Raw genomic sequence first — 26,288 nt, 5'->3', positions numbered from 1 at the left:
TAGAAACCCGACTCCCGTTTCTCCAGCTCCTCTCTAACACTCCATTCCAGGGGAGGCTCCCTTCCTTTTGGGACTTGGGGGTGGTGGGGAAGGAGGGAGCTTGTAGGCCCAGCCAGGTACTTGTTGAAGGTGTGACAAGGGACTTGGAGGTGAATGAGGGACTTGTGAAGGCCAAGGGACCTGAACAGGACCTCTTAGAAGGTGACGGGGCACAGAAGATGCCGCAGAGGAGAGCACCCGCAGACAGAGGCCACTTGGTACCTTAGACCAGTCTGGAAGGGCCACCAGAGCATGGATCCTGACCCGCAAGCTACTGAACTCCTCCGCGCCTGTTCCTTTATCCCGCTTTATCAGACTACAATGGGGATATTCGTATCCATTCCTCAGAGCTGTGCAGATTAAGAAAAATGTCGTAGGAAGCCACCCAGCATACTGCTTGGCATATTGGGGGTACTAGCAATCTCAAGTCTTCTTCCTTTGCTCTCTGAAAAAGTGAGCAGAGAAGTTATTTGTCCCATTCCCTCTGTCCCTGAGTGGAGCGACACAGCAGATGTGTACTCACTGTTTGTTGAGGGAATATGCCCAGTGGAGCTACAGCACTCACCCTCCCTCTCCCAGAAGCCACAGGCCGCGCTCGGGAGCTGACCAGCACAGACATGCCAGTGCTGTCTGAGGACTCTGGTGAGTGGCACCCCTGGCTGGACAGCCATCGCGCTGAGGACAAGAGCCTGCCCAGCAGCCCCAGGCTGGACAGAAAGCATGTTGACCCAACGCTGGGTCACGGGAGCTGCCTTACCTGCGAACCTTGGGAACGAGAGCCTGGGGAGGGAATGTCCATGTGCCAGGGTCCACGTGGGCCCCCCTGGGGCCAGGCGGTACCCATTGCATTGGCCCCACTTTGTGTTTCTTACACTGTCCCCAGGTTTGCATGAAACCCTGGCGCTGTTGACGTCTCAGCTCAGACCTGACTCCAACCACAAGGAAGAGATGGGCTTCTTGAGGGACGTTTTCAGTGAAAAAAGCCTCAGTTACTTAATGAAGGTAAAGCCTCATTTCATCCCATCTGGTAAGGGGTTCTAGAGGGTTTTCCTAGCGAGGGGTCATGAACTTCATCTTAACCTTTCCCCTCCCCCAGAAAGGTCTTCATCAGCCCACTGTGAATGGCTTTCTCTTATGCTGCCCCACCGGCGAGCCCCTCTGCAGCCCCGTGCATCCCCACAGTCATGGGCAGGCTGTGTGGTATCCGGGGCACCCCTGGGCAGCTGACTTGGGAGGCCCCCACCTGAAATCGGCTGTCTTTGCAGATTCACGAGAAGCTTCGCTATTACGAGAGGCAGAGTCCCACCCCAGTTCTGCACAGCGCCGTGGCCCTTGCTGAGGATGTAAGCCCCGGGTTTTTCCTTACGGTGTTTGCCCTGCTCCCTACCCCATAGGGCTCCTTCGTGGTGCCTGTCACCATTGCTTAGCCTAGGGGACAGAGGGGCTCAGAGCCCAGAGGTAAAGAGGCATCGCTGTCTCTTTTCCTCTTGCTCCTCCTTGGGCCTCCCAACAGGCAGGAAAGAACCTGTGAGCCTTGCACGAGGCCAAGGGACACGGGGACGCGATGACGCCCACTTACTGTGTGTTCCGGGGAAGTATGTTCCCCCAGCCATGAAATGAGAGCATTTGGATCAGATCAGCAGTTCCTACACAGTTGAGGACTGGCGATGTGAAGGTCAAGCAATCGCCTTGTTCTGTGCTTTGGGGAGGCGTGAAGCCCTAGGGTCAAAAGACTTGCTGTGCGTCCCTGCTTACTGGTTCGAGGTTCTTGTTTTTTACTTACTTATTTCTTTTTTAAGTTTATTTATTTATTTTGAGAGAGAGAGAGAGAGAGAGAGAGAAAGAGAGAAAGCAGGCAGGGGAGGGACAGAGAGAGGGAGAGAGAGGATCCCAAGCAGGCTCTGTGCTACCAGTGGGGCTCAAACCCACGAACTGAGATATCATGACCTAAGCAGAAACCAAGAGTCAGACAGTAAACTGACTGAGCCACCCAGGCACCCCAGGGGTCTTGTTTCTTGCATGAATGCGGCTAGGGGTGCCTAGGTGGCTTAGTCGGTTAAGCGGCTGACTTCGGATCAGGTTATGATCTTGCAGTTTGGGAGTTCGAGCCCTGCATTGGGCTCTGTGCTGACAGCTCGGAGCCTGGAGCCTGCTCCAGATTTTGTGTCTCCTTCTCTCTCTACCCCTCCCCTAAAAAAGGAATGCTTCCTCATTTCTTTTAGACCTGTCTTCTGTGTTGCATGGCTTGGCAAAAGCTGTCCCAGTTGATTGCCAAGGCCAGCTCCTGAATAAACTCCCCTGACCCCAGGGGACGGCCTGGCGAGGCCCTGGGTGCGGCCAGTGGGTGCCGACCTCCCCCTCCCTCCTCTACTGTGACTCGAAGCGTGTTAGGTTGTTGGCACTGCCTCTCCTACTAGCTCTGTGACCCTAAACAAGTCAGTCAACCCCTCTGAGCCTCAGTGTCTTCATCTATAAAGTAGCATAGCAGTGAGGGCACCGATAACGGAGCCAGCTAAGCCCAGGTTCAAACCCTGGCTTTTTGACCTTGTGCAAGATATTTAATCTCTCTTGTTTAATTCTTGTCTGTCCAGTGGCCAAACAGTAGCACCTGTTATGTTTAGTTCACTGTGCAGGTTAGGTGGGAAGGTATACATGAAGCAAAAGAGCGCATAGGAAGGGCTTGATAGTGAGCTCCTGTTAGGAGTACCTTGGAGAGCTCCTGAAGTAGTCAGGATTCTGATCCCTGCTGTGATTTCCCTGCGAGCTACGGGGGTGGCCAAGGGGTCAATGAACCCCTGGGTGATGTTGCAGTTCCTGCAAGGCCCCTTGGGTCTGCAGCTCAGGGAGCAGGGTTTTCCCGGGGCGACTTCCGGCAGGTGAGTTCTGTCTGGTTCCTTTACAGGTGATGGAGGAGCTGCAGGCCACCTCCGTGCACAGCGACGAGAGGGAGCTGCTGCAGCTGCTGTCCAGCCCCCACCTCAGGGTAGTCACACCACAGTCCCTGCCCGGCCACACAGCTTGTATCTCCCCGGATGGGGGGCAAGAGGGAACACCTGGCCAGGAGGCTGAGGAAGGAGAATTCTGAGCAAAGGGTCCTCAGTGCTGATGTCTGGGGTGGGGGGTGGTTTCTCGGGCCTGAGACCAGAGGCCTGCAAATCACCGCCCAGTCAGGGGCCCCCCTGAACCCCTGGAGCTTCTGGGTCTAGCCCCTCATTTCTCCTGCTTTCCTTACAGGCTATGCTCATGGTTCACGATACGGTTGCCCAAAAGAATTTCGACCCCGTTCTTCCCCCTCTGCCCGATAATATTGATGAGGATTTTGATGAAGAATCCGTGAAGATTGTCCGCCTGGTGAAGAACAAGGAGCCCCTGGTATGTGACACCCTCCTCTCCTCCCTCTGCCTCCCCCTGTACCCGTCCCTCACCCACCCAGAAAACCAGGAAGAGACACCCCCCCACCCCAAAGTCTTTGGAGTGAGTGATGGTAGCTTCATCAGGGTTGCCACGCGGCACCAGTGTGTACAGGGTACCTCTTTCTGTGGGTGTATTCAGCCCCATTCAGCTGTGGCCAAGCTCCTTTGTGCAGTCAATAACCTTTGCAGCTGTACAGGGCCACCCTGATCGTCCTGCTCTGAACCAGAGGTTGGCAAACTATGGTCCGAGGGCCAAACCCAGCTCCCTGCCAGTTTTTGTAAATAAAGTTTCACTGGCACCTGGCCATGCCCTTTCACTTACGTATTGTCTGTGGCCGCTTCTACCTTGCGACAGCAGTGGTGAGTAGTTACCACGGAGACGGCGTGGCCTGCAAAGCCTGAGATATTTACATTTGGCCCCTTTACAGAAAAAGTTTGCCAAACCCTGCTCTGAATACTGAGGAAGTTCGGGGCAGCGGCCATTCTTCTCCCCAGCTGACACATTGTTATTCTGGTCCTAGTGCAGCGCCCATTTACCGAGCAAAGGGACAAGGTTGTTTATTAGATGGAGGGAAGTGGAGGAAGGCCAGAGAATTGAGTGCATGCCCCGGAGAATACCGCAGCTGGCATTCCTTATTTGCAACTCTCACCGAGGGCCCCCAGCTAAACCGCTTCTGCAAGCAGAAGAGGAGCTCTCTTCTCCCTCTGTTCCCCGCCTGCCAAATGGGGCAGGCATCCACTGAGGCACCAACACATCGTGTGCCGGGCACCGTGTTGGGCACCAGCAGTTCAGATGTGATTAAGACTTAGTCCCTGCCCTCTAGGAGGCCACGGGAGAGTGAGGAGGGGGCTTCCCATTGTGGAGGTGATACCCCGGTTGGGTTCCAAGAAAAGGAACAAGTTTCCCAGAAGGAAAGGGGAGAGGAAGGGCACTCCACACATTAGAACTACCTGAGCAAAATCATGGTAAGGGGATGGGGGAGGGGGGAGAATGTTCAGGAAAGGGGCACACACACACACAGAATCTGAAGCAGGCTCCAAGCGCTGAGCTGCCAGCACAGAGCCTGATGCGGGGCTCGAACCCATGAACCGTGAGATCACGACCTGAGCTGAAGTTGGACGCTTAACTGACTGAGCCTGAACCACTGGAGAGCCGGCAGGCCCAGAGATGACAGCTGCACTGTGGGTCAGGGGTGTCTTTCTTTTTCTGTTTGGATAGGTTATGGGTCAGAGTTAGGGTGCTTCCTGACTCAGGCTGCAGCCAGTCATCCTTGTAAGGGGATGGGGGAGGGGGGAGAGCGAGCTGTGGGCAGGGGGAGTTTTTAGCCCCATATGGTCCTTGTCTGACCTGTCAGGGCAGCAATGAGGGAGAGCAGGGGCAAGGGGTTAAAACGACAATGTGAACGTATTATAATGAAGCTATAGGTTACTGCAGGGCAGTGATCAGAGGGAGGAACTCGTCGTTTCCCCTGGGGTCTGTCCTGGCTGTTAGGAACTTGGCCTCCGCCATCTTATCAGCCAGAAAGCACTTGCTCCCTGCTTATATCTAGCTAATTGCCTGCTCTGTCATATTCGGGGAGCTCTGGACTGCCCAGTGTGGATGTAGAATCGCTAAGTCGTGGTTAGGAGAGACAGAGGTGGGGCCGGATCAGAGGGAGATGCTGATTGTCCGCGCAGAGTGTCCTAGCTTGACCCTGAGGGCAGCGGGGAGCTATTGTAAGGTTTTAGGTTAAGACGTAACATGGTCAGATGTGCAGTTTAGAGAGATCACCCAGCTTCCAAATAGAAAGTGGCCTGGAAGCTGAGGCCAGAAGCAGAGGACCGATTTGAAGGTGGGGACCAGATAGGTGGAAGTTCAGAAAGAGGGCTTGACTTTGGCCTGTGGGAATAGGGAAGGGAAATCCAAGATATATTTCAGAACAAAATTAATGTCACTTTGTGACTGCCCTGGTTTGAGCAGGAGTCTCGGTGGAGGGGGGGATCCCTGGGATAGTGCCCAGGTGTCCCGCTGGGACGGCTGGGGGGGCACTGGGGCCGTCATTTAAGGGAGGGAGTAGGGAAGAGCGGTCCCATTGAATTCAAAAGTGGAGGCATCCAGGAAGCGGAAGGATTATTTGTTCAGAGATAACAGACTGGGCAGCCGCCAGCATCCGGGACCAACTCTTGGTTTTGGCTTAGGTCACGATCTCACTGTTCGTGAGTTCAAGCCCTGTGTTGGGCTCTGCTCTTACAGCACACAGCCTGCTTGGGATTCTTTCTCCCTCTCTCCCTCTCTCTCTCAAAATAAATCAATAAACATTTAAAAATTAAAATAAAAGAACTTTGCTCCAAAGGAACAGAAACCGGTAGCTGCCGGATGGGAGGTGGGGGGCAGGATTTTTATTGATGAGGGGGATGTGATATTTTTGGAGCCAGGAGAAGGAGCCAGCAGAGATGGGGCATTGAGACTATGGCAGAGGAAGGGAGGGGACAGAAGGACCAGCCCAGAAGGGAGGTTTCCCTCCTCTGAGAGGGGAAAAGGAGGAAAGGATGGACAGAGATGCTGGAAAGTTTGAAGGTCTAGGAAGCAAGAAGCCACGGGGTTCTTGGCTGATTGTTTCCAGCAATATTTGTCCTATGGACTTCAAATAGGTGGCGTGAATGAAGTTAATGATAAGTGCACCACCTGTTTGCCCGAACAGCCAATAATAAAAGGTTAACATTTATTGAGTGTTTAGTGTATGCTAAGTGGCTTGCCTGCATTAGCTGATACCACCCCTTGTCCTAACCCCCGGAGTTAAATGCCATCCCACACCCTAGAGGAAACAGACTCAGAGAAGATAATGGGCTTCCTTGCCAGGCTGCATGCTTTCAGTGAGTGGCAGAGGAGTCACACCCTGGGGCATCTAACTCCAGGACCTCACCTGACACTGCCCTGCCCGCTAGTCCTGTCTGCTGGTGCATGGAACTGAGGGCTTGTGAGTACCTCTCACCCTACATGTCATCTCCGCTGTGCTCCACGGGCCAACTCTTGGTCCCCAGGCTCTGGCTGGTGCATAATTGGTTCCCCTCGGCAGCCATAGAAGGCTCAGTACCCTGTGATTGGTCAGAGGTTGAGAATTTGCAGGCACGAACTCTCACGATTAAATGCCTTTGCGAAGAGGCACAGGCTGTGATAGGAGACAGATGCATGGGATTCGGCATCACTGAATCCTTTACTCCTTCCCAGCCGGGTGACCTCGGGGATGCTGACCTTCTCTGAGCCCCAGTCCCTCGTCACGGAGATGAGATTGTCACAGTGTTCTTGTGCTTCCCGTAAGGCGTAAATCACTGTGCTGTATTAATGTGAGATGCCTGTTTTATGGCGTCCTCAGCACTGCAAAGAGCTCCATTGATCTACCCTCTGGTCTGACAGAGGGAGAGACGGGGAGGCTCTGTTGAGTCCAGGGAACTGGGGCCCGAGGCTTGGGGCTGCCTCTTAGGATCTTGCCCGCTCTGTCTCGTGCAGGGCGCCACCATCCGGCGGGATGAGCACTCAGGGGCCGTTGTGGTGGCCCGGATCATGCGAGGGGGCGCAGCGGACCGGAGCGGTGAGTGGCATCAGTGCTGGCCTGGCCGAGGTGACGGCCGGTATGCCCAGCCTTCTCCCTTTGGCTCACAATCTCCTTTCCTCCTCTCTGGCCCCTGTTTGGGATGCTTTGCTTTCCGGGAGTGTGGCTGGATTTCTCTCCTTCCCAAACCTGGTAGAAATTTTAATGGTTTGAAAATACCTCGGGCATGGAGAACGTCGGGGCCGGTCAGGGGAGGGCTCTTGTGCCGTGGCCTAGCCGAGGGCTATGGTAGTTCAGCCCACAGCACGGGCTTGAGAGGTGACTTCTAACTGAGGAGCAGGGACGCCCTTCCCCACCACCCCGGTTGTCACTATCATGGAGGGAAGGTTGTTCACGCCCCAGATTTGTTTGGGTGGAAAACAGGTTGAGAATCGCTGTTGTGTGAAAGAACTACTCAACGGGGAGGCAAACCTTCTGGTGTAGAGAGGTGTTACCCCAGAAGTCTGGGGACCACTGTGGTGAAGGCCAGCGATTCTCAAACATTAACAAGCACAGAAGCCCCCCAAGCATCTTGTTAAAATGCAATTCTGATTCAGCAGGTCTAGGGTGGGCCCAAGATCCCGCACTCCTAACTGCCTTCCGGCTGCTGCCACCGCTTTCGGAGCATCACTTTGATTAGCAAATAGGGCCCAATGTGTGGAGACTCTTGTCATTAAAGCAGAGGCCAGTGTCCAGGTGTATTTAACATTCTTTTTTTTTTTTTAATTTATTTTTGAGAGAGAGAGGCAGACTGCAAGCAGGGGGAGGGGCACAGAGAAAGGAAGACACAGACTCCGAAGCAGGCTCCAGGTTCTGAGCTGTCAGCACAGAGCCCAATGCGGGGCTTGAACCCATGAACTGAGATCATGACCTGAGCTGAAGTCAGTTGCTTCACCAACGGAGCCACCCAGGTGCCCCCAACACTCTTGACAACATCTTTCCTGGTGCCCTTCAGTGTTCTTGTTAAGATTCAAGAAGGACAGAGGCACCTGGGTGGCTCAGTCAGTTAAGCATCCAACTTCGGCTGAGGGCATGATCTCGCGGTTTGTGAGTTCAAGCCCTGTGTCAGGCTCTGTGCTCACAGCTCAGAGCCTCGAGCCTCNCCCACGATCCGAGAGATCATGACCTAAGCGAAAGTTGGACGCTTAACCGACTAAGCCACCCAGGCGCCCCAAGAGTTAACGATGTTTTTAAAGAAGCAAAGGTCATAAGTAAAAGAACACAGGCGTTCTATGTCAAAATAAATGCATTTGAACACGGGCTCCTTTATTTCTTGGCAGAGTGGCCTTGGGCAAGCTGTGTACTTTTTCTGGGTCTCAGCTGCCTCCTTGAAGGGATTTCCCTGCGGGTTGTTGAGGCTGCGGTGCCGAGCGAGGCACCCCGCATNCTAAGCGAAAGTTGGACGCTTAACCGACTAAGCCACCCAGGCGCCCCAAGAGTTAACGATGTTTTTAAAGAAGCAAAGGTCATAAGTAAAAGAACACAGGCGTTCTATGTCAAAATAAATGCATTTGAACACGGGCTCCTTTATTTCTTGGCAGAGTGGCCTTGGGCAAGCTGTGTACTTTTTCTGGGTCTCAGCTGCCTCCTTGAAAGGATTTCCCTGCGGGTTGTTGAGGCTGAGGTGCCGAGACCCCGCACGCAGTAGGGCTCGGCCAGTCCCGCAGCCTTTACACTTCGTGTCGTGTCTGCCATGCGTGCGGCGGGTTCCTCAGGCAGGTGCCAGTGGTGCCCCTTCCCGTGCTGATGGGCAGCCCCTGTGTCTCTTAGGTCTGGTCCACGTTGGAGATGAGCTCCGAGAAGTGAATGGGATCACAGTCCTACATAAGCGCCCGNATCTTCGGAGACCAAAGCAAGTCACTTTCGGGAGCCAGGCCAGATTCCGGTGCAGTCTTTCTGTTTCCATGTGGAGGCTGCGGGGACAGTGGCCTTGCGGCGTGCCCGAGGTCGCGGGTCAGGGGGCCAGGGAGAATGACACTTTCAGGCCTCCTGCCTCCCAGACCTTCTCTTCAGCACAGCCCTCCCCCGGCCCCAGTCCCTTTCCCGAGACCCTCCTGGGAGGTCCCCTCCCAAGGGCCCCCTCTTCTGAAGGGCTGAGGAATTTGGAATAAGAAGCAGCCTGGGGAGGACCAAGAGCAAGGGCTTTGGGGTCTGCTGGGCCTGGGTTGGAATCCTGCCCGCACGACTTTCTAGCTGTGCAGCCTCAGGCAAATCATTCGTTCACTCTGCGCTTCACTTTCCTGTAACGTCAGAACAGGGATTGTTTCTTAATCCAGTGTGTGGTTATGATTAGGGTGTAAACATCTAGGAGAGGATACAGCGCTTTACGTCTGTAAGGGGCGTCTAGGGTGGTCAGTGCCGGGACGCGAGCCACCTCCAGAGCCCATTCTGGAAATTCAAGTCAAGCCGCGGTTGTAAAAAACCCCAATCGCAGTTTTTGTCTTCTTTATCTTAAGGCATTCTCCCCAGACGTGACACTCTTTGCTAACTTCTGAGGGTTCAGGAAGGGGCAGATATGGGAAGATCTGAAGAGGGGAGGCCCCACTGTAAGGAGCGGGCAGGCTTCTTTGGTGTTCCTGCTGCCACTGCCCTTTGCCCGGTTGTGGGCACTGGCCTCCCTGTGTTCTAGGGCAGTGCTGGGCCCAGGAGACTGTGGGCGAGACGTGCTCTCATGGGGTGCCAGCATTTTGCCTCGTGGGCCCCAACGTGGGGGTGCAGGGTCCGTGTTGGGTAGAGGAAAGGGGAACCCCTGGAAAGGCAGGAGGAGCGGCCTGAGGTTGGAGAACCCTCTGGGGAAGATGTAAACAAAGGGAGGGAAAGGAAACTGCACTTGGTTATTAAAATAACCTGAGAGAAGAAAAGAAGGGTGGTGGCCCTTTGGGGCACGAGAGGTCAGGAGCGATGGGAAAGTGGAATGCATTGCCTGCGCTGTCCTTGGTGCTCATCTGTCCCTTTGTGCCCTGAAAATGCAGATGGTAATTGGTTTTGAGTTTTGTTTTAGTTAATTCAGCTGGGTGCCACCATGGGAGGGTGGGCCACAGGGGTGATGGCGAGTCTGACGTCCGTCTGAATGTGAGTTTCCAGATCCGGACAGTTAAGACCGGAACTCATGAAGGTTTGGACATGGGAGGTGATAAGCTTTGCACTCACCTCTTTCAGGCACAGTCCCAGGGATCCATCACCCTGAAAGTCATCCCAGCCACCCAGGAGGAGGGCCGGTTGAAGGACAGCAAGGTATGGCGGGGTTGGAAGCGGGCTCTGAAGCGGTCATTCGGGAAGAGATCACGCGTCTGGTCCTTGGACTGCGCGCTCCGTGGAGAACTTAATTCAGTCCTAGTGTGATTCATGTATTTGTACCTGTCTCTTTCTAAACAGGATTTGACGTAGCTTACTAATAAAAGACAAGGTTATTTTAATTGAAATAGAAAATCAGGGCCACGGAGAGGAGAAGGCACCAAATGTACTGGGTTCGGGACCAATTAAGTAACTGCCATTTGTTTCATTCTTTAGTGAGCCACCCTTTTTTGTGCACCTCCTCTGTGCTGGGCGCTCTGCCAGATGCTGGGACAGGGACAGTCAGGAGCTCTGAGGATTCCTAGTCCAGAAGCAGGGTGGGGGTGGGGAGCAAACCTTTCACTGCTAGGTGATGAGTGAAGGATCCGAGCAGAGGTGTGGGTGCCCTGGAAGGTGTTGTGTAGTAGGGGTGTTGGAAGTGAGGCGGGAGGAAGAAGACGGGGAGAATTTCCCCGGTGAAGACGAGATGGGAAACTCGGGGGTCCTCTGTAGGCACGTGCCCTCCGTCTTCCCACCCAAGAGCCAGGGGAGCTGAGAGATCTATATACCAGCTCCCGCCAGGCTGCCCGCGCCCCCCCCCCCCCAAATTAGTTCCCAGCGATCCTCGCTGGCTGCAGTAGACAGTGGCCAGAGAAAGCCCTTGGGCAGTGAGACGCCAGCACCGGCTGCTGGGAGTCTGTCTGGAGCGCCCTGGGATGGTGAGGTCCCCGGGCGAGGCGGGAGCTCCTGGACAGCCCCGTAGGGGGAGGCCGCAGTGGGTAGAGACCAGAGGCCAGGAGACCTGGTGGGAGGCTGTTGTAAAAGCCGAGGTGAGAGATCGTTATGACCTGAGCTGAGGTGGTGGCAGAGAGCGAAAGGGCATTCCTCAGATTTCAGATAGACTTGGATCTGGTCTTCCTGGCAGCCAAGGCAGAAAGGAGATGAAATGCCCGACATGCTTTTCATCAGTAGATGGAAGGAAGGATGCCAAGTTTTCAAGAAAGGTGATTCCCAGCTCCTGCTTCCCAGCACTAAATGTGTGAAAGAAGAGATGTTACAGCACTTGGCTTAGAGTAGATGTCAGTAAATATTTTGGTGAATGCGGATCAGTAATGGACAGCGTCTTTGATATCAGTGTTTTGAAGACAAAATTTTTATACGCCTGTTTCTTACTTGCGCACTTGGATTAAGTCCCAGGGCTGACCTAATGTAGGCTCTTATCTGATGGAAGGTGGTTCTTTCTTGGATATGCAGATGTGATCTCCGTAAGCAGCTTTTGCAGGTTCTCACTTGATACGGGGAGAAAACTTGCTTTTCCCGGAGGATGAAATGAATAGCGTGTCCCTTAGCCCGTCCTTCCTAAATATTTCTTCTTGATCCAGAAGCTTGGTCTGGGCTGGCCACTTGAGAATATACTCTCTTCTGAGTACCTGGGACCCTGGTAACATCTGTGGCTGGTTGAGGGTGTCTGTCCTTGCAATATCTGCCCAGAAAGTTCTTACTGTTGCCTAACTGAATCTTTTCTGATTGGCACATACATAAAGGACTATGACTTGGATCTGTTTGAGGAAGCCCCCTGGCATTTTGTTTGTTTGTTTGTTCCTGTTTGCTTTTAATGTAATTGAGCCTTAATGGTCTGGAAATAGAACAAATAAAGTAAATCTGTCCACTAAGTTATAGAACAAGGAAATGTGACAAGATGCTGTATTTTCCCATCATCTTCTCTAGGGGGTGACTTCAGGGTAAAGGGGAGAGTTGGGGGTTGGCCAGACATGTGACAGAGGAGGCAGGGCTGAGCTATAAAAAGTGTGGATGTCAATTACCCACTGAAAGGGGATGGTGAGGAGTCAGTATTCGGGCTCTAACCAACACATCTAGATTACATATTTAATGGATGGCTGCTAACTTCATTAGGGGCAGTTAGCATATCAAAACTAACATTTTAGTTATAATTGTGTCTGCCTTTAGTTTTTCTTCCTGGGACAGAATTGTTGCTATGTGTATGCTAAGAGGCTGTTATTAAGGACAGCAGATCAGGTAAATAAGGAAATATTTCGTTTGGAAAGACAAATTCAGACCTTGATGGATTTCCTGATTAAAATATTCAGAATGGCTGAAAAGTGATAGGACAACATCTGCAGTTTCTGATTAGCTTTCTGCTCTCGACGCTACTTGTTTGTCCTGACTGTGTATGACAGTTGTCCTTCGGCTTCCCATGTGGCATAGAGCTGTCTGTGCTCACGCCCTCTTCAGGTGTTCATGCGGGCTCTCTTCCACTATAACCCCCGGGAAGACCGGGCCATCCCCTGCCAGGAGGCGGGCCTGCCTTTCCAGCGCAGGCAGGTCCTGGAGGTGGTGAGCCAGGACGATCCGACGTGGTGGCAGGCCAAGCGAGTAGGGGACACCAACCTCCGGGCTGGCCTCATCCCCTCCAAGCAGTTCCAGGAAAGGTGGGTCTGCGGCGTGTTGTACGGGGGTGGCTCTGGAGTGGCAGGGGGCACAGGCACCCAAACCTCTGCCAGCGCAGCTAGAGGGACGCACTGTGTCGCTCCCGACGTCAGGACCAGTTGCTCTTGTGATTGGTCTTCTGTGCTATAACCAGCGGTGATGGCTGTTGGAGATTTAAATAAACGTATGGAAGTCTATGTTCTTCAGTCAGTGTATATTTTATAACACATACCTAAAGAAAGTTGAAAAGTAAAACATATAAATACAGAAGATGGGGACCAGGGAAAGAAAATTGCCCAGAGTCTCGCCCATATGGAGACAATATATCATATATTTCTTTCCTGTGCTTTTTATGCAAGCAATGGATGTAGAGTTGGAAGTGTTACTTTTCTTTTAATGTTCATTCTGAGAGTGAAAGAGAGAGAGAGTGCATGGGAGAGGGGCAGAGAGAGAGGGGGGGAGAGAGAGAGAGGGAGAAAGAGAGAGAGAAAGAGAGAGAGTGCATGGGAGAGGGGCAGAGAGAGAGGGGGGAGAGAGAGAGAGGGAGAAAGAGAGAGAGAAAGAGAGAGAGTGCATGGGAGAGGGGCAGAGAGAGAGGGGGGAGAGAGAGAGAGGGAGAAAGAGAGAGAGAAAGAGAGAGAGAGAATCCTAAGCAGGTTTCACGGAGCCAGTGCAGAGCCCGACATGGGGCTCGAGCTCACGAACCTTGAGATCATGACTTGAGCTGAAATCAAGAGTTGGACGCTTAACCGACGGATCCACCCAGGTGCCCCGGAAGTCATGCTTTTTGTGTGTGTGTCTATAACTTACTATTTTAATGTCCACATTTCCCACATTATTGCCTGTTCTTTACTGTGTGATTTTAATGGCTTTCTAATACTGCATCAGAAAATAGACCGTTCACTCACCGGCAGCAAGTGTCGGTTCTGCCCCGAGGAGCTGACAGTGTAGCAGGCAAGTCACACAGTATTCAGACGAACACTTTATATAATGTGGCGGGTGCCGGGGAGGAGGACACGTGCTCTTCAGGGTCATATCATAGGAGGGTTGTCCCTCATCCAAGTGTGCGGGGAGGCATCTCTGGGGCAGGATCGTACCCAGTTGACTCCACTGCTTCCCCGCGGCTGTACTTTTAAGGTGTCTGCACTGTTCAGTGCTACGAGACTGCAGTAATCTCCGTGCACGTTAGACTCTCCCTCATACTTCAGATTGTTTCCTTAGGTACGTTTCCCAAGATGCAAGTCCTGCCTGAGAGGGTGTGGCGGTTACTACCGCGTCCCCTCTCCTGAGGTCTGTCGCCCTCTTCCGTCTTTTGGGGGTGTGGAGTACTCTAGTGACAGACTTTAGGATTCAGCTGTTTCAGAGCCCCTCCACGTGGTCCCTGGCTGGGTGCGTCAGCACCCCCTGGGAACATGTTAGACATGCAGACCCCCGGGCCCTGCCCCAGACCTGCTGCGTCAGTAACTCGAGGGGCAGCCTCTGAGCTCTGTGTCCCAGCAGACATTCCAGGTGATCCTGAGGCGCTAAAGTCAGAGAGCCATCACCCTGTTTCCGCAGGGGGACCTCAGACCCGTATGCATTTTTGGCTTCGCGGGTCTTGGGGGAGAGGCCTTTAGCTGCATTTGATGGGCTCTAGACACCTCGAAGAGCCCTGAGTGTTTTCTCAGGGCAGAGATGAGGTCTTGGTGACCGCCTCTCCACTGTTGCCCACACTGGGTAACGTGCCAGGTTGAGCTCTCTGGTTTGGGAGGAGAAGGCTGTTAAATTAGAGTCGCTTTTGCCCTTGACCTCTCCTGGGAGTCGTTCTGCTACTTCCCAGCTTCCTCAGAGACGGGGAGGCCAGGGGAGAGTGAAGAAGAGGCCTTCCTTCCTTGGGAATCAGTCATAGGAAAGGAACAACTGATCACTGACCATCTTGGGCTGGATGAACCTCTCCCAGAACAAAAGACTTGGTTTCTTTCTCCTCGTGAACCAGTCAGTGAGCTCCTGTGAAAGTGTCTCTCTTTTTTTTTTTATTTAAAAAAATTTTAAATGTTTGTTTATTTTTGAGAGACAGAGAAACAGACTGTGAGCAGGGGAGGGGCAGAGAGAGAGGGAGACACAGAACCCGAAGCAGGCTCCAGGCTCTGAGCTGTCAGCACAGAGCCTGACACAGGGCTCGAATCCACAAGCAGTGAGATCATGACCTGAGCTGAAGTCGTACGCTTAACTGACTGACCCACCCAGGCGCCCCAAAAGTGTCTCTTTTTATGGAAACTGACTGTGAAGCAGGGAGGCCCTCGGAGTGCCAGGCTGTACCTACCTGTGCAAGCCAAGCCTTGGTTTCCCTGAGTTTTCTAGAAGGTTCTCTCTGACTGGTTTTGTGGCCCAGCTCATGGGCCTGCCCATCTCCTTGTGTCCCCACAGGCGACTAAGCTACCGGAGAGCCACGGGCACCCTGCCGAGCCCCCAGAGCCTCAGGAAGCCCCCCTGTGAGTAGATGGGCAGGGAAGCACCTCGGGGAGGGGCTGGGGTTGGGGCTCAGGGGCTCGGTGCCCGGAAGAAGTAGCAAGCACTGGACTGGAGGGGGCACGATGGGTTCTGTCTGAGCTCGAGGGCCTCCAGAGGAAGGAGGGGTTGGGGAGAGGGATGAGGAGGGGAAATGGGGTAGGTCAGGGACGAGCTATTCCCTGGAAAGGAGCTACTATATTTGGGGCCCATAGATGATATGGGGGACATGTTAAACACCTCTCTCAAAAGTTGTGTGCAAACGTGTTTATGTGAGTTTGTGTGTGACTGTGTGTACTTGTGTGTGTCTGGGAGAGCGTCCACAGCCTTCATTAGATTCCCAAGGGGCTCTCTTACCCTGACAAACTGATGGTGGAGGAGTGGAGAAGGCTGCGAGTGACCCAAATTTGGCAAATAAAGGAAGGCCAGTTAAATTTGAATTTCAGATTAAACACCTCTGAGCTGTCAGCACAGAGCCTGACACGGGGCTCGAACTCACAAACTACGAGATCATGACCTGAGCCGAAGTCAGACGCTCAACTGACTGAGCCACCCAGGGCCCCACAATGAATGAGTTTTTAATATAAGTATAACCCATGCAATATTTGGGATATACTTATACTAAGAAATTATATGTCGTTTATCTGAAGTTCAGGTTTAACTGAGTCCCCTGTATTTTATCTGGCAGGCTTATTCTATATAGCACCTCCCTTCTGGAAAACACACTCACCTTGCCTTTTAATCATCACAGTGTGGAGTAGTGGAGTCAGTACATCCTCTTTTCCAACGTGAGAGAATGGAGTGGGGCTGGGGTCAGGTTTTCAGAGGGCCCCTGGCCAGAGGGTCCAGGTTAAAGCAGTGTATAGAAAGGAAGCTTCTCCGTGGTCTGGCCTTTTGGACTCGGGGGGGCTCTGATCCAAGTGAAGGGCCCAAACGGGTGAACTGCGGGGTGCAGCTGGCCCGCAGCCCTGCTCGGTGCCACCCTGTCCTCTGGTACCTTGCACTGGCCCAGGCAAGTCTCAAACCCCCAGAAGAGAGAGAGCAGGTCCGGGCCCACTGCTGCTCCGCTGGCTCTGGGCCACCGCCCACGGCCACTCGTCCAGACTTGCTCTCAAGTCAGAAGGACCGCCGAGTAAATTGGCCTTGAGGCTGCTTGCGCCGGTGATGAGCTGGCTTGCTGGGGGCCACTAATGAGACACACACAGGAAGACTAATTAGAGCTAGTCTCGGTTTAATAACGCACCACAGCTCGGATCACAGGTTTGTCGGAGGCAAGAAAGAGGGGACAGATGGAGGCTCCTTACGCACACAAGGCCACAGTTGCCTCTCAGCCGCGGGGCCTCCCGGTTCCCCTCCACTAACGCTCTTCCATCTGTCTTTTGTGCAAACCGCAGATGATCAGCCTTGTGACAAAGGTAGGCTGGTATCTATCCCTGGTGCGCCCGGATGAGACCCCTTTTTTTGTAGAATGTCTGGAAGGGCTTGTTGTCGCCTCCCTGTGCCCTGAGGTGTGAAGAGCCGCGGGGAACAGAGCTCCTCCCCACTGCCCGCCTAGCACACAGGCCCCCCCGCCTTCTCTGGACTCCGGCCAGGCTGACAGGCCGGTGGGAGGCAGGAGACAGGAGGGGGTGGACGGGGCCAGTGAATCCCCCCTCCTCGTGCATACTGATCCTAACCCAGAGGGGCTTGCTGACCCCAGGGCCTGGAAAGGCTGTGGGGGACTGAAGCATGGAGAATTGAGTGAAACGAAGAACTTGTTTTCCTGGGGGGCCAGGACATGGCATCACTTCCTGCCCCCCCGCTCCAGACACCATCCCAGTGGGTTCTGCCTGGCCACCCAGGGGCCAGGAACCTTCGGGTCAGAGTCTGTGTCCGGCGTAGCTCACTGGCTGCCCTCTCTCTGTTTGGTTCCCAGAGACGTGTGACTGTGAGGGGTACCTCAAAGGGCACTATGTGGGTAAGTGGTGGGGGCGCTGCCCCCTCCCGCACAGCCGGCCGTGGGCTCCCGAACGAGGCAGGGTGATCTTAGCACCAGGAACCTTTGGGGAACAGCTGAACCTGGGGAACCCACATTCCCCTTCAGTCTCTCGTCAGCCAGAAGACGGCTGGTCTGCCCAGGCTTTCGGGTCCTCCCAGCTTTCACCCAGTGCTGGGAGCAGAGCCCCCGCAGGGAAGGGATTCAGGCCGCCACATTAATAGTGATGTTACCATCACGGTCTCGGCCAAGGTCTAGTCAGCGTGTGTGTGTGCTACCACCACATGGCAACGGAGCCTTCTTACTAGTGTCTCCAAAGGTCCTTGGCTGCTTTTCTTTTCCTTAGTCTTTTCAAAGGCCTTAGAGACCGGCAGAGTCTTTTTCACCTTTCATTTTGAAGTAATTTCAAACTTCCCGAAAAGATGCGAGAATTGTACAGAAAACTCAGATTCACCAGACAACCCTTTGCCTTCTTTGCTTTGTCCTCCCCTTTCTTACATATACACGGGCTTTTCCTGAGTCATGTGACTCCGTTGTAGCCATCCTGTCCCTTCACCCCTAAATGTCTCAGCATGGGTCCCCAAGGACAGGGACATTCTCTATATAATCAGGGTAGTTTATTAAAGTTCTGGGAATTTAGCATATATACAATTCAAGTACCTAATATACTGGTCCTGTTAAAATTTTGCCAGTTGCCCCAGTCGTGTCTTTTAGAGCATTTTCCCCAGTCCAGGATCCACCCCAGGACCACACATTGCCTTTGTAGATGTGTATTCCCATTTCACGGGTAAGGAAGTCAAGGCTCAGAGGGGTGACGATTCACCCAAAGTCAGCCACATGCTAAACAGAACAGTGACCTTGAACCCTAAGTTTTGGAGGCCAGGTGGTCACTCTTTCATCACATTACTATGCATTGTGATCAGCCCCTTGCTGGAACAGCAGGTGGTCGGGAGAGGCCGGTGGGACCCAGCCCCCCTTCCAGGTCTGGCCAGGGGGAGACAGTCTTCACGGGGAGATGCTGGGACCAGTGCCATGGTTCCCCCTGCCCTTCCCCCAAAGCCGGTCTTCGGAGAAGCTTCCGGCTGGGCCGAAGGGAGAGACTGGGGAGCCCCCAGGAAGGAAAGGTGCCCGCAGTAGCCGAGTCTCCGGAGCTGCTGACCTATGAGGAGGTAACCAGGTACCAGCACCAGCCTGGTGAGCGGCCGCGCCTGGTGGTCCTGATTGGTAGGTGATGTCCTGCATTTCTGGGGACAAATGCAAGGCTCCCTCTTGGAAGGGTGGGGAGGGAGCTCAGTAGGGACCCTGGTCAGCCTTCCCGTTGTTTCCCAGGGTCTCTGGGAGCCGGACTGCACGAGCTGAAGCAGAAGGTGGTGGCAGAGAACCCACAGCGCTTTGGTGTTGCTGTTCCACGTAAGAGGGCCCACGTGGTGGGGGGGAGGGGAGGGGCGCACATGTGCATGAATATTTCATGGGGGCTTGACTCCCCATGTCTGTCCTAAGCCTTACTTTGGGTCTGAGCGACTGATGGACATTGCCTGCTGTATGCAGATCATGGGACCTAAGCATGATAAGAAACGCACTCTCAGTGGTCCGCTAGGACCCTTTGAGTCAGAAGTCGGACGACCACTTGCCCAGTTCCTTCCCATGGTGGGAGTGGAGTCTAGAGCACATTGCAGGCAAAGCGGCAACCTCAGCACGACAGACACCAAGGGGGCATTCCAGCTTCCTCTTCACAATGACTCTGACCCCGATGGCCCCTGCCCTCTCCGCTTGGGTACGAGAGCAGGTCAGAGAAGCCAGAGAGCCCGGTCAGCGATATTGCCCAGTCGCTCCCTTGTAGTTGGGCTCCGGCCCATCAGAGAGGCTGGGCATCCTCTAGGTGCTGACACCCCTGCCCGTTCCTGAGTTTAGAAGCAGCTGTGGATGCCGAGAGCCGGTAGGGAGTAGGTCCCGGCTCTGAATGTGATGAAGAAGAGGAGGAGTCTAGGACCTATAGCAAGGGCGTTCATGGGTGGTAGCTTGGGCAGCGCTCCCAGTGCCCTCAAGGAGAAGGATTATCACCACCCTGCGCTGCAGAGGAAGATACTGGGGCTCGGCAAGGTTAGGTAACGTGGCCAGTGTCACACAGTTGGTAAGCAGTGGAGCCAAGATTCAAACCAGGCAACCTGCCCAGTCATAGCCCCAATGGGGCCACACAAAGGGCCTCAGGCTACAGCCTACCGCTTCTGGGCCCTTCAGAAACCCCCAGAGCCATCCCCTGGGGCAGGGGTACATGGGCGGGCAGGCCCCCCTGCTTCCAGGCACACCACAGAAAGGGGACTTTCCCCCTTGCTTCTAGAGACTAGGAGGTCAAGGAAAGCTTCCCGATTCTCCCCACTTTACAGAGGTAGTGGCTTTTATCCTGGGTTTTGAAGCATAAATAGGAGTTTTCCAGGCAGAGAAGAAAGGAATAGTTCCCTTTGTGCATCCAGAGGGATGGAGGTGTGACCCCGTAGCAGCGTTAAGGACTGGGGAAGTTAGTGTGGGTGATCGGGGAGGAGAGACTCTTGTCAGGTCTTCAGAATGTAATCGGCGGTGAATAGAAAGTTTTTAACTAAGTCAACAACATGGTCAGAAAAGCGACCCCGCAGCTCTGCCAGAGGTCGGACAAAGATGCCACGCTTAGAGACAGAGCATCCCCGGGTGGTTCTCAAGGGCATGAACACGTCCCTCAGGATCCCGTCTTTTGTTTTGGAATGCTCTGGAAAAACGCGGTGTGTTATTTCACGTGCACTCTTGTTCTGTGAAGGACTGGTTTTCCCTCCAGAAGCGTGCATCTCAGTTCTGCTACAGAAATCGGTGGGGAAACGCTGTGCGTTTTTAAATTATTAGCGTGAGAGCCAGCTTGGCTGAGACACAGTTAGTCCATAGCAGGACCGCCTTCATGTCTTTTCTTGCAAAATGAGAAGTAGCTAAATGAGGAATTAAAAGCATATAGCAGTGTCATCTCTGTCTGGGACCCCATTGCTTTCAAAACAATTTGGAAATTGGAAAACAATTTGGAAATCAAAGGTTAGGGTTAGGGATCCCTTCTGCAATTCTTTAAAAGCCACAGCCTTGGGGCACCTGAGTGTCTGACTTCTGCTCAGGTCATGATCTCGAGGTCCGTGGGTTTGAGCCCAGTGTCGGGCTCTGTGCTGACAGCTCGGAGCCTGGAGCCTGCTTTGGATTCTGTGTCTCCCTCTCTCTCTGTCCCTTCCCTGCTTATGCTCTGTCTCTTTGTCTGTCTCTCTCGAAAATAAATCAACATAAATAAAAGCCACAGCCTCCCTGAGGCAGTCTAGCGGGGCAGTTAAGGGCAAACACTTGGCATATGAGACAGAGCTCACACTCTGGCTCTGAGACCTGCCGCCTGCTAACTGCGCCGCAGTTTCCTCTTTTCCTACATCACGGAAGTGCCTGCGCCACAGGGACATGGACGAACGGGTTATCCACAAAGCAGTGATGGGTTCCGGAGAGGAAAGCCGCATTGCGGGCCTGCTGCTGTTCTCGCTTACTGTGAGGTGACAATTCTTTGCCCGGTTTCCCTTTTCCTTTCTTTAAAAGATACCACCAGGCCCCGAAAGAGCCACGAGAAGGAAGGGGTGGAGTATCACTTCGTCTCTAAGCAAGCATTCGAGGCCGACTTACATCACAACAAGTACGTGGATGTGATGGCCCGGCTGGCCTCGGCGCGCTGGGGCTCTGTGCGTGTGTCCACTGGTCCACTTGACCTCATGGGAGGGCTCTCGGGAGAGATGGGGGAAGCGGGAGAGAATTTGCGGTGGAAAGTCCCCCCATCTTTCCGCGCTTGCTTAGACAAGCTCCGAAACTAACGGCCTGCTCACCGTTGGTGGTGTTTTAGGTTCCTGGAACACGGTGAATATAAGGAAAATCTCTATGGGACCAGCCTGGATGCCATTCAGGCCGTGATGGCCAGAAACAAAGTGTGTTTGGTGGACGTGGAGCCGGACGTGAGTTTCTGGGCCAGTTGGGCATTTTCTGTTGACAGAATATGTAAACGAGGGAACTGTGTCTTTTACAGAACATTTGACCTCAGTTTTAGGATTTTTTAAGTCCAGAGTACTGGCTGTTAAAGTTTCCTTAAGTCTCCCTTTGAGAATCTAATGAAAACTTTGTAGTACCCCTAAACATGCACATCAGTACCCAAGACAACATTAATTGTGGGGCGCTCGCGGTCCCTCTGCGGGGCCTGCAGACCTCGGACAGTAGCCTCTGCGTAAATCATGGAGTCAGTGGTGACACCCAGTGATCACCGGTGATGTGACAGGGAATTAGATGTCAATGCACAGGTGGATGGTAGGGCTCAGCCCTCGGTATCAGGACACCACCCCCCCTCCTACCTCACCCCCTTCTCAGACAAGTAAAATGGTGGCTTAGGGAATCACTGAAGGAGGCGGCGCGGCCAGGAGAGCAATCTGAAAGGGAAAAGGAAAGGAGACCTGACCCTGTAAAGTGCTTCAAAACCATTTCCAGTTCTGCACAGGCTGCGTGCTGTGTATTTGACCGGGACTTAACCGTCTTTTTAATCTTGTCTTTGAGAAACACTTCTAAGCTATGAACCCAACCTGGGGATTTTTCTTCCTCTATAGAAACAGCCCACGCTATAAGCGGCAGGGCTTGATTTCACAGAAGTTGGCTTGAAACAGAGTTCCAGAAAGCACGTTATGTCTGTGGAGGAAAATCCTCTCTCATTTGGACTTACTGGGGGCTGGTAATTGAAATTAAAAGTCTAGATTTCAATATTTTACCTGAAAAGTGATTTTATTGATTTTTTTTTTTTTTTTTTGCTGGGCGGGGGAGTGGGGCAGTATAGGTTCGAGAGACCAGTGTTTCCAAGCGGAGGCATAACGTTACAGACCATATGCACTAACGAACAGGGTGATTTGCATATTGAAAACCTTCTAAAGTCTTTACAGTGTGTCTCAAACGGTTTCTATGCCTCTTCATTTGCTTAGCAAACCTTTTCTTCTTTGAATATAAAGAGGCCTGTTTGATAACACATATTTTGGATTAGTCCAAATTGGTGACATTTGACTCCATAGAAGCACGTTGAATCTTGCTGCCTCTTCCGTCAAGACTGGACAGGTGGATAAGGGCGTAAGAAGGTTAATTAGAGCTCGTGGGGTCAGGGCTTAAAGAAATGGCAGCTCTTGGGGCCAGGGCTCTGGAACGTTTGTTCTCAGCACGTGGGTCTTTGGGGGCCCAGCCAAGTCCCGTGTCAAAGTGGAGGATGGGAAAATGAGCAGCTGGTCTGCCCAGCTGAAGTCCATTGTCATAGGACCGTGTGATCAGGACCTTTGCCACCGAAGTTATGGGATGAAGTACACCATCACCCAGCGTACGAAAAGTGTTTTCACAATCACGTGTTTCCCAAATGTATATTATTCTTGAACTTCCTTTCGCAGGCACTGCAACAGCTGAGGACCTCAGAGTTCAAGCCCTATGTTATATTTGTAAAGCCTGCAATACAGGAAAAAAGGAAGACGCCACCTATGTCCCCGGCTTGTGAGGACACAGCAGCCCCACTTGTAAGTTCAAAGTTGATGTTTCCGAAGGCCCAAAAAGGCCTATTACAGCTGCACAAGGGTGCTTGTACCTTCTGGACAGGACCGTCATTCCATTGGCCTGTTGGCCAGAGTTAAGATGGTCATGTCGCCAGAAGGCACGAGGTAGGGCCGCTAAAAGTTCCTCCCAGTTCAGACAGGGATGAGTTTGCCTGGGCTCCCCACACTTCACTCCTTCACAGAAGCACCCTCCCAGAAGATCAGGGACATCTGTCAAGAATTTGATCACACTAATCTGTTAAATTCCCAAGCCAAAACCCAAGTAGTTTTTAATTAAAATACCAACTCCGGATCCAGCAAGTGAATCCAACATGGGGCAGGGGACAGCACGGCAGGAATTCTTCCTGTCTGCTGTTCAGGAGTGTGACTTTCTTTAAAAATTCTTTCTTAATGTTTATTCATTTTTGAGAGACAGAGAGACAGAGTGCGGGCAGGGGAAGGGCAGAGGGAGAGGGAGACGCAGAATCCGAAGCAGCTCCCGGCTCTGAGCTGTCAGCACAGAGCCCAACGTGGGACTCAGACCCACAAACTGTGAGATCATGACCTGAGGTGAAGTCAGACATTCAACCGACTGAGCCACCCAGGCGCCCCTGTGACTTTCTTGCTGAAGCCACAGGTGGTTGAGTTCCACCTTTCCAGGCCAAGAAAAGGGTTCAGGGGATTTATGGCTGGAAAACAAATGTCATCCATTTTACTCCATGAGAGATTTACTTGAGTTCTTTCAAGATGCAAATGTTAGGAGGACCGAGGTACTTAGTGGTGAAACTGTTTCTTCTCATATTTCTTTTTTAATGTTTATTTTTTGAGAGACAGAGCACGAGTGGGTAAGGGGCATAGAGAGAGAGGGAGTCACAGAATCCGAAGCAGGCTCCAGGCTCTGAGCTGTCAGCACGAACTGTGAGATCATGACCTGAGCCAAAGTTGGAAGCGTAACCAACTGAGCCACCCAGGCACCCTCCTTCTATAATTTCTTAAAGAGCTGAATGTTTCCAAGATGAACAATGAGGGTGCCTGGAGGTGGGGAAACTCCGGAAGTCGGGGACAGGTGCACTGGAGGTATATGGGGTTGGATGGGCACATGGGATTGAAGTTCCAGGGGCAGCACTGGCACTCTGAAGAATGCTTTTGAGTAGGGGCGCCTGGGTGGCTTAGTCGGTTAAGCGTCCGACTTTCGCTTAGGTCATGATCTCACGGTTCGTGGGTTCGAGCCCCGCGATGGGCTCTGTGCTGCCAGCTCAGAGCCTGGAGCCTGTTTCGGAGTCTGTGTCTACCTTTCTCTCTGACCCTCCCCTGCTCACGCTCTCTCACTCTCTCTCCTAGAAATTAAAAAAAAAAAAAAAAATTATAAAAAAAACCCCAAGAAGAATGCTTTTGAGTAGGGGAGGAGCCCTGTGAGAGAGAGTATTTATTTAGAAAGTTTTTCCCGGGGGCACCTGGGTGGCCCAGTTGGTTAAGCGGCTGACTCCTGATTTAGCCTCAGGGTATGCTCTCAATGGTTTGTAAGTTCAAGCCCTTCTTGGGATTCTCTCCGCCCCTCCCTTGCTCACCCTGTCTCTTAAAAATACTTTAATTTTTTTTTTTTTTTAAAAAGGGGGCGCCTGGGTGGCTCAGTCAGTTAAGCATCCGACTTCGGCTCAGGTCATGATCTCACAGTTCATGAGTTCAGGCCCCGCATCAGGCTCTGTGCTGCTGACAGCTCAGAGCCTGGAGCCTGCTTCAGATTCTGTGTCTCCCCCCTCTTCGCCCTTCCCCCCCCTCAAAAATAAATCAACATTAAAAAAATTTAAAAAGAAAAAGGAAAGCTTCTCCCAATGTGATCTACTTTTTCCCCTCCTGGGAGAAAGAAGTGAGGAGGAGAAGGAACCTCAGCCTTCTCTTCTGTCTCTACCGTTTTTGTGGCCAACCTGTTTCCTAGGCCTTTAGAACACATCTTCTAAAGGAAAGTAGGAGTGGGGGCTGATTGGCAACAGAGAGAAGAGGAGGAGGGAGTATTCTGGAATGTGGGTCTCTTTGGGGGAGGACAACTCGCCCTGTTCTGTAAAAGCACTGAGTCTCTGTAAGCATAAGACTGGAGAGAGGTGGGGGCGTCTGGGGGGCTCAGTCAGGTTTAGGTGTCCAACTTCCTGATTTAAGCTCAGGTCATGATCTCATAGTTTGTGAGTTTGAGCCCTATGTCAGGCTTGGGATTCTCTCTCCCTCTCTCTGCTCCTCCCTTGCTCATGCTCGCTCTCTCTCCTTCTCTCTCTCTCCAAATAAATAAAACTTAAAAAAAAAAAAAGACTGGAAAGAGAAAAGGAAGTGAGTGAATGCCAGAGGCCCATTTTCATTTTGCTGGTTACTTAAAGTAGATCTGCCACCTGCCTTTTCCCCCCAAATCAAGCTAATTGTCAGTCAACTACCCACTTGAGCTTCTGGTTATTCGAAGCGTTTTTGAATGAAGAAGCAAACCCTGAGCAGGCTGGGCAAAGGAGGGGTCACTGGCTACCTGTCCCTTACTGGTAGGTGTCAGGAAAGCAGTCTGATGAAAGGAAATGGGGCTTCTGGTCAGGATTATCCCAGCGCTTGGGTAAAAAACCCTAGCTTCTGTGCTGGTGTCTGGCTCTGGTTATGATGAAATGACAAGAAGAATTAAGTTCTGTGGGTTTAGGAGTTTTCAGAGGGCACCAGAGTTATTTTCTTTCTTTTTCTTCTTCGTTGATTCCAGCAATGCCTGCTTTGCTTCTGGTTAAGTGTCTGTGTAGTTCTTTGCCGGAATTATTTAACCAAGTTGACATGCAACACAATAGTACCACTTCTTTGGAAATCTCGTCCAACAGGAAGTGTGATATTGACCTAGGTGTACACATGGGTATAGACTCGACATTCTCCCGAAGCACCTACCATGGCTGGAGGTTAACCAATGCATAGTAGATATTTTAAGGGAACGTAGTAGGTATCTTACGAGAACGAACGATGATGAGGTCTACTGCCTGGTGACATTTTGGGAGGCTGTGATGGGCCATTATCACTACACCCTGTTCTTGGGTGCGCCATTGGGTATTCGTGGGCCGTAGTCACCCACTCATCACTTGAAAATTAGAGGCGGGCCCATTGCCCAAGAAGAAGACTGGAGGCTTCTTATTTTGAGGGAGAACCACCCAGCTACTGCCTCAGCGCCCCTTTCCTTGCAGGATGAGCAGCAACAGGAGATGGCCGCCTCCGCCGCCTTCATAGACCAGCACTACGGGCACCTGGTGGACTCCGTGGTGGTGAAGGAGGACCTCCAGAGCGCACATGGCCAGCTCAGGGTGCTTCTAGAGAAGCTGAGCAAGGACACTCACTGGGTACCTATTAGTTGGGTCAGGTAACTGTATCCTCGGACGTCCGGGTTGGAAGGGACCTGGAATACCACCTAGCCTGGCCTCCCCTGTGCCACCGTCGAGCAGTCTCCAGTGTGGAGAGGAGCAGAAGTTTTCATAAACTCTGTTGTCGAGAAGAG

The 26,288-nt window shown here is 52.6% G+C and overlaps 1 protein-coding gene across 1 annotated transcript; it reads left to right on the top strand.

Moving 5' to 3' along the window:
- Window positions 1-625: 625 nt before the first annotated feature.
- MPP3 (MAGUK p55 scaffold protein 3) lies at window positions 626-26,288 on the top strand. The gene is made up of 18 exons (XM_077747760.1): window positions 626-681; window positions 923-1,041; window positions 1,305-1,382; window positions 2,942-3,022; window positions 3,274-3,411; window positions 6,940-7,021; window positions 8,792-8,877; window positions 10,181-10,255; window positions 12,548-12,744; window positions 15,149-15,213; window positions 16,624-16,644; window positions 17,145-17,186; window positions 18,264-18,428; window positions 18,534-18,614; window positions 20,790-20,883; window positions 21,088-21,196; window positions 22,652-22,774; window positions 25,981-26,288. Exons 1-18 carry the CDS (start codon window positions 657-659, stop codon window positions 26,155-26,157), a joined length of 1,758 nt encoding a protein of 585 aa, XP_077603886.1. The 5' UTR covers window positions 626-656; the 3' UTR covers window positions 26,158-26,288.

The sequence above is a fragment of the Crocuta crocuta genome, unplaced genomic scaffold (genome assembly GCF_008692635.1).
Source record: "Crocuta crocuta isolate KB4526 unplaced genomic scaffold, BGI_CrCroc_1.0 scaffold289, whole genome shotgun sequence".
Classification (NCBI taxonomy): domain Eukaryota; kingdom Metazoa; phylum Chordata; class Mammalia; order Carnivora; family Hyaenidae; genus Crocuta; species Crocuta crocuta.
Note: the sequence above shows the minus strand (reverse complement) of the source record. Positions and strands in the feature narration are given on the sequence as shown.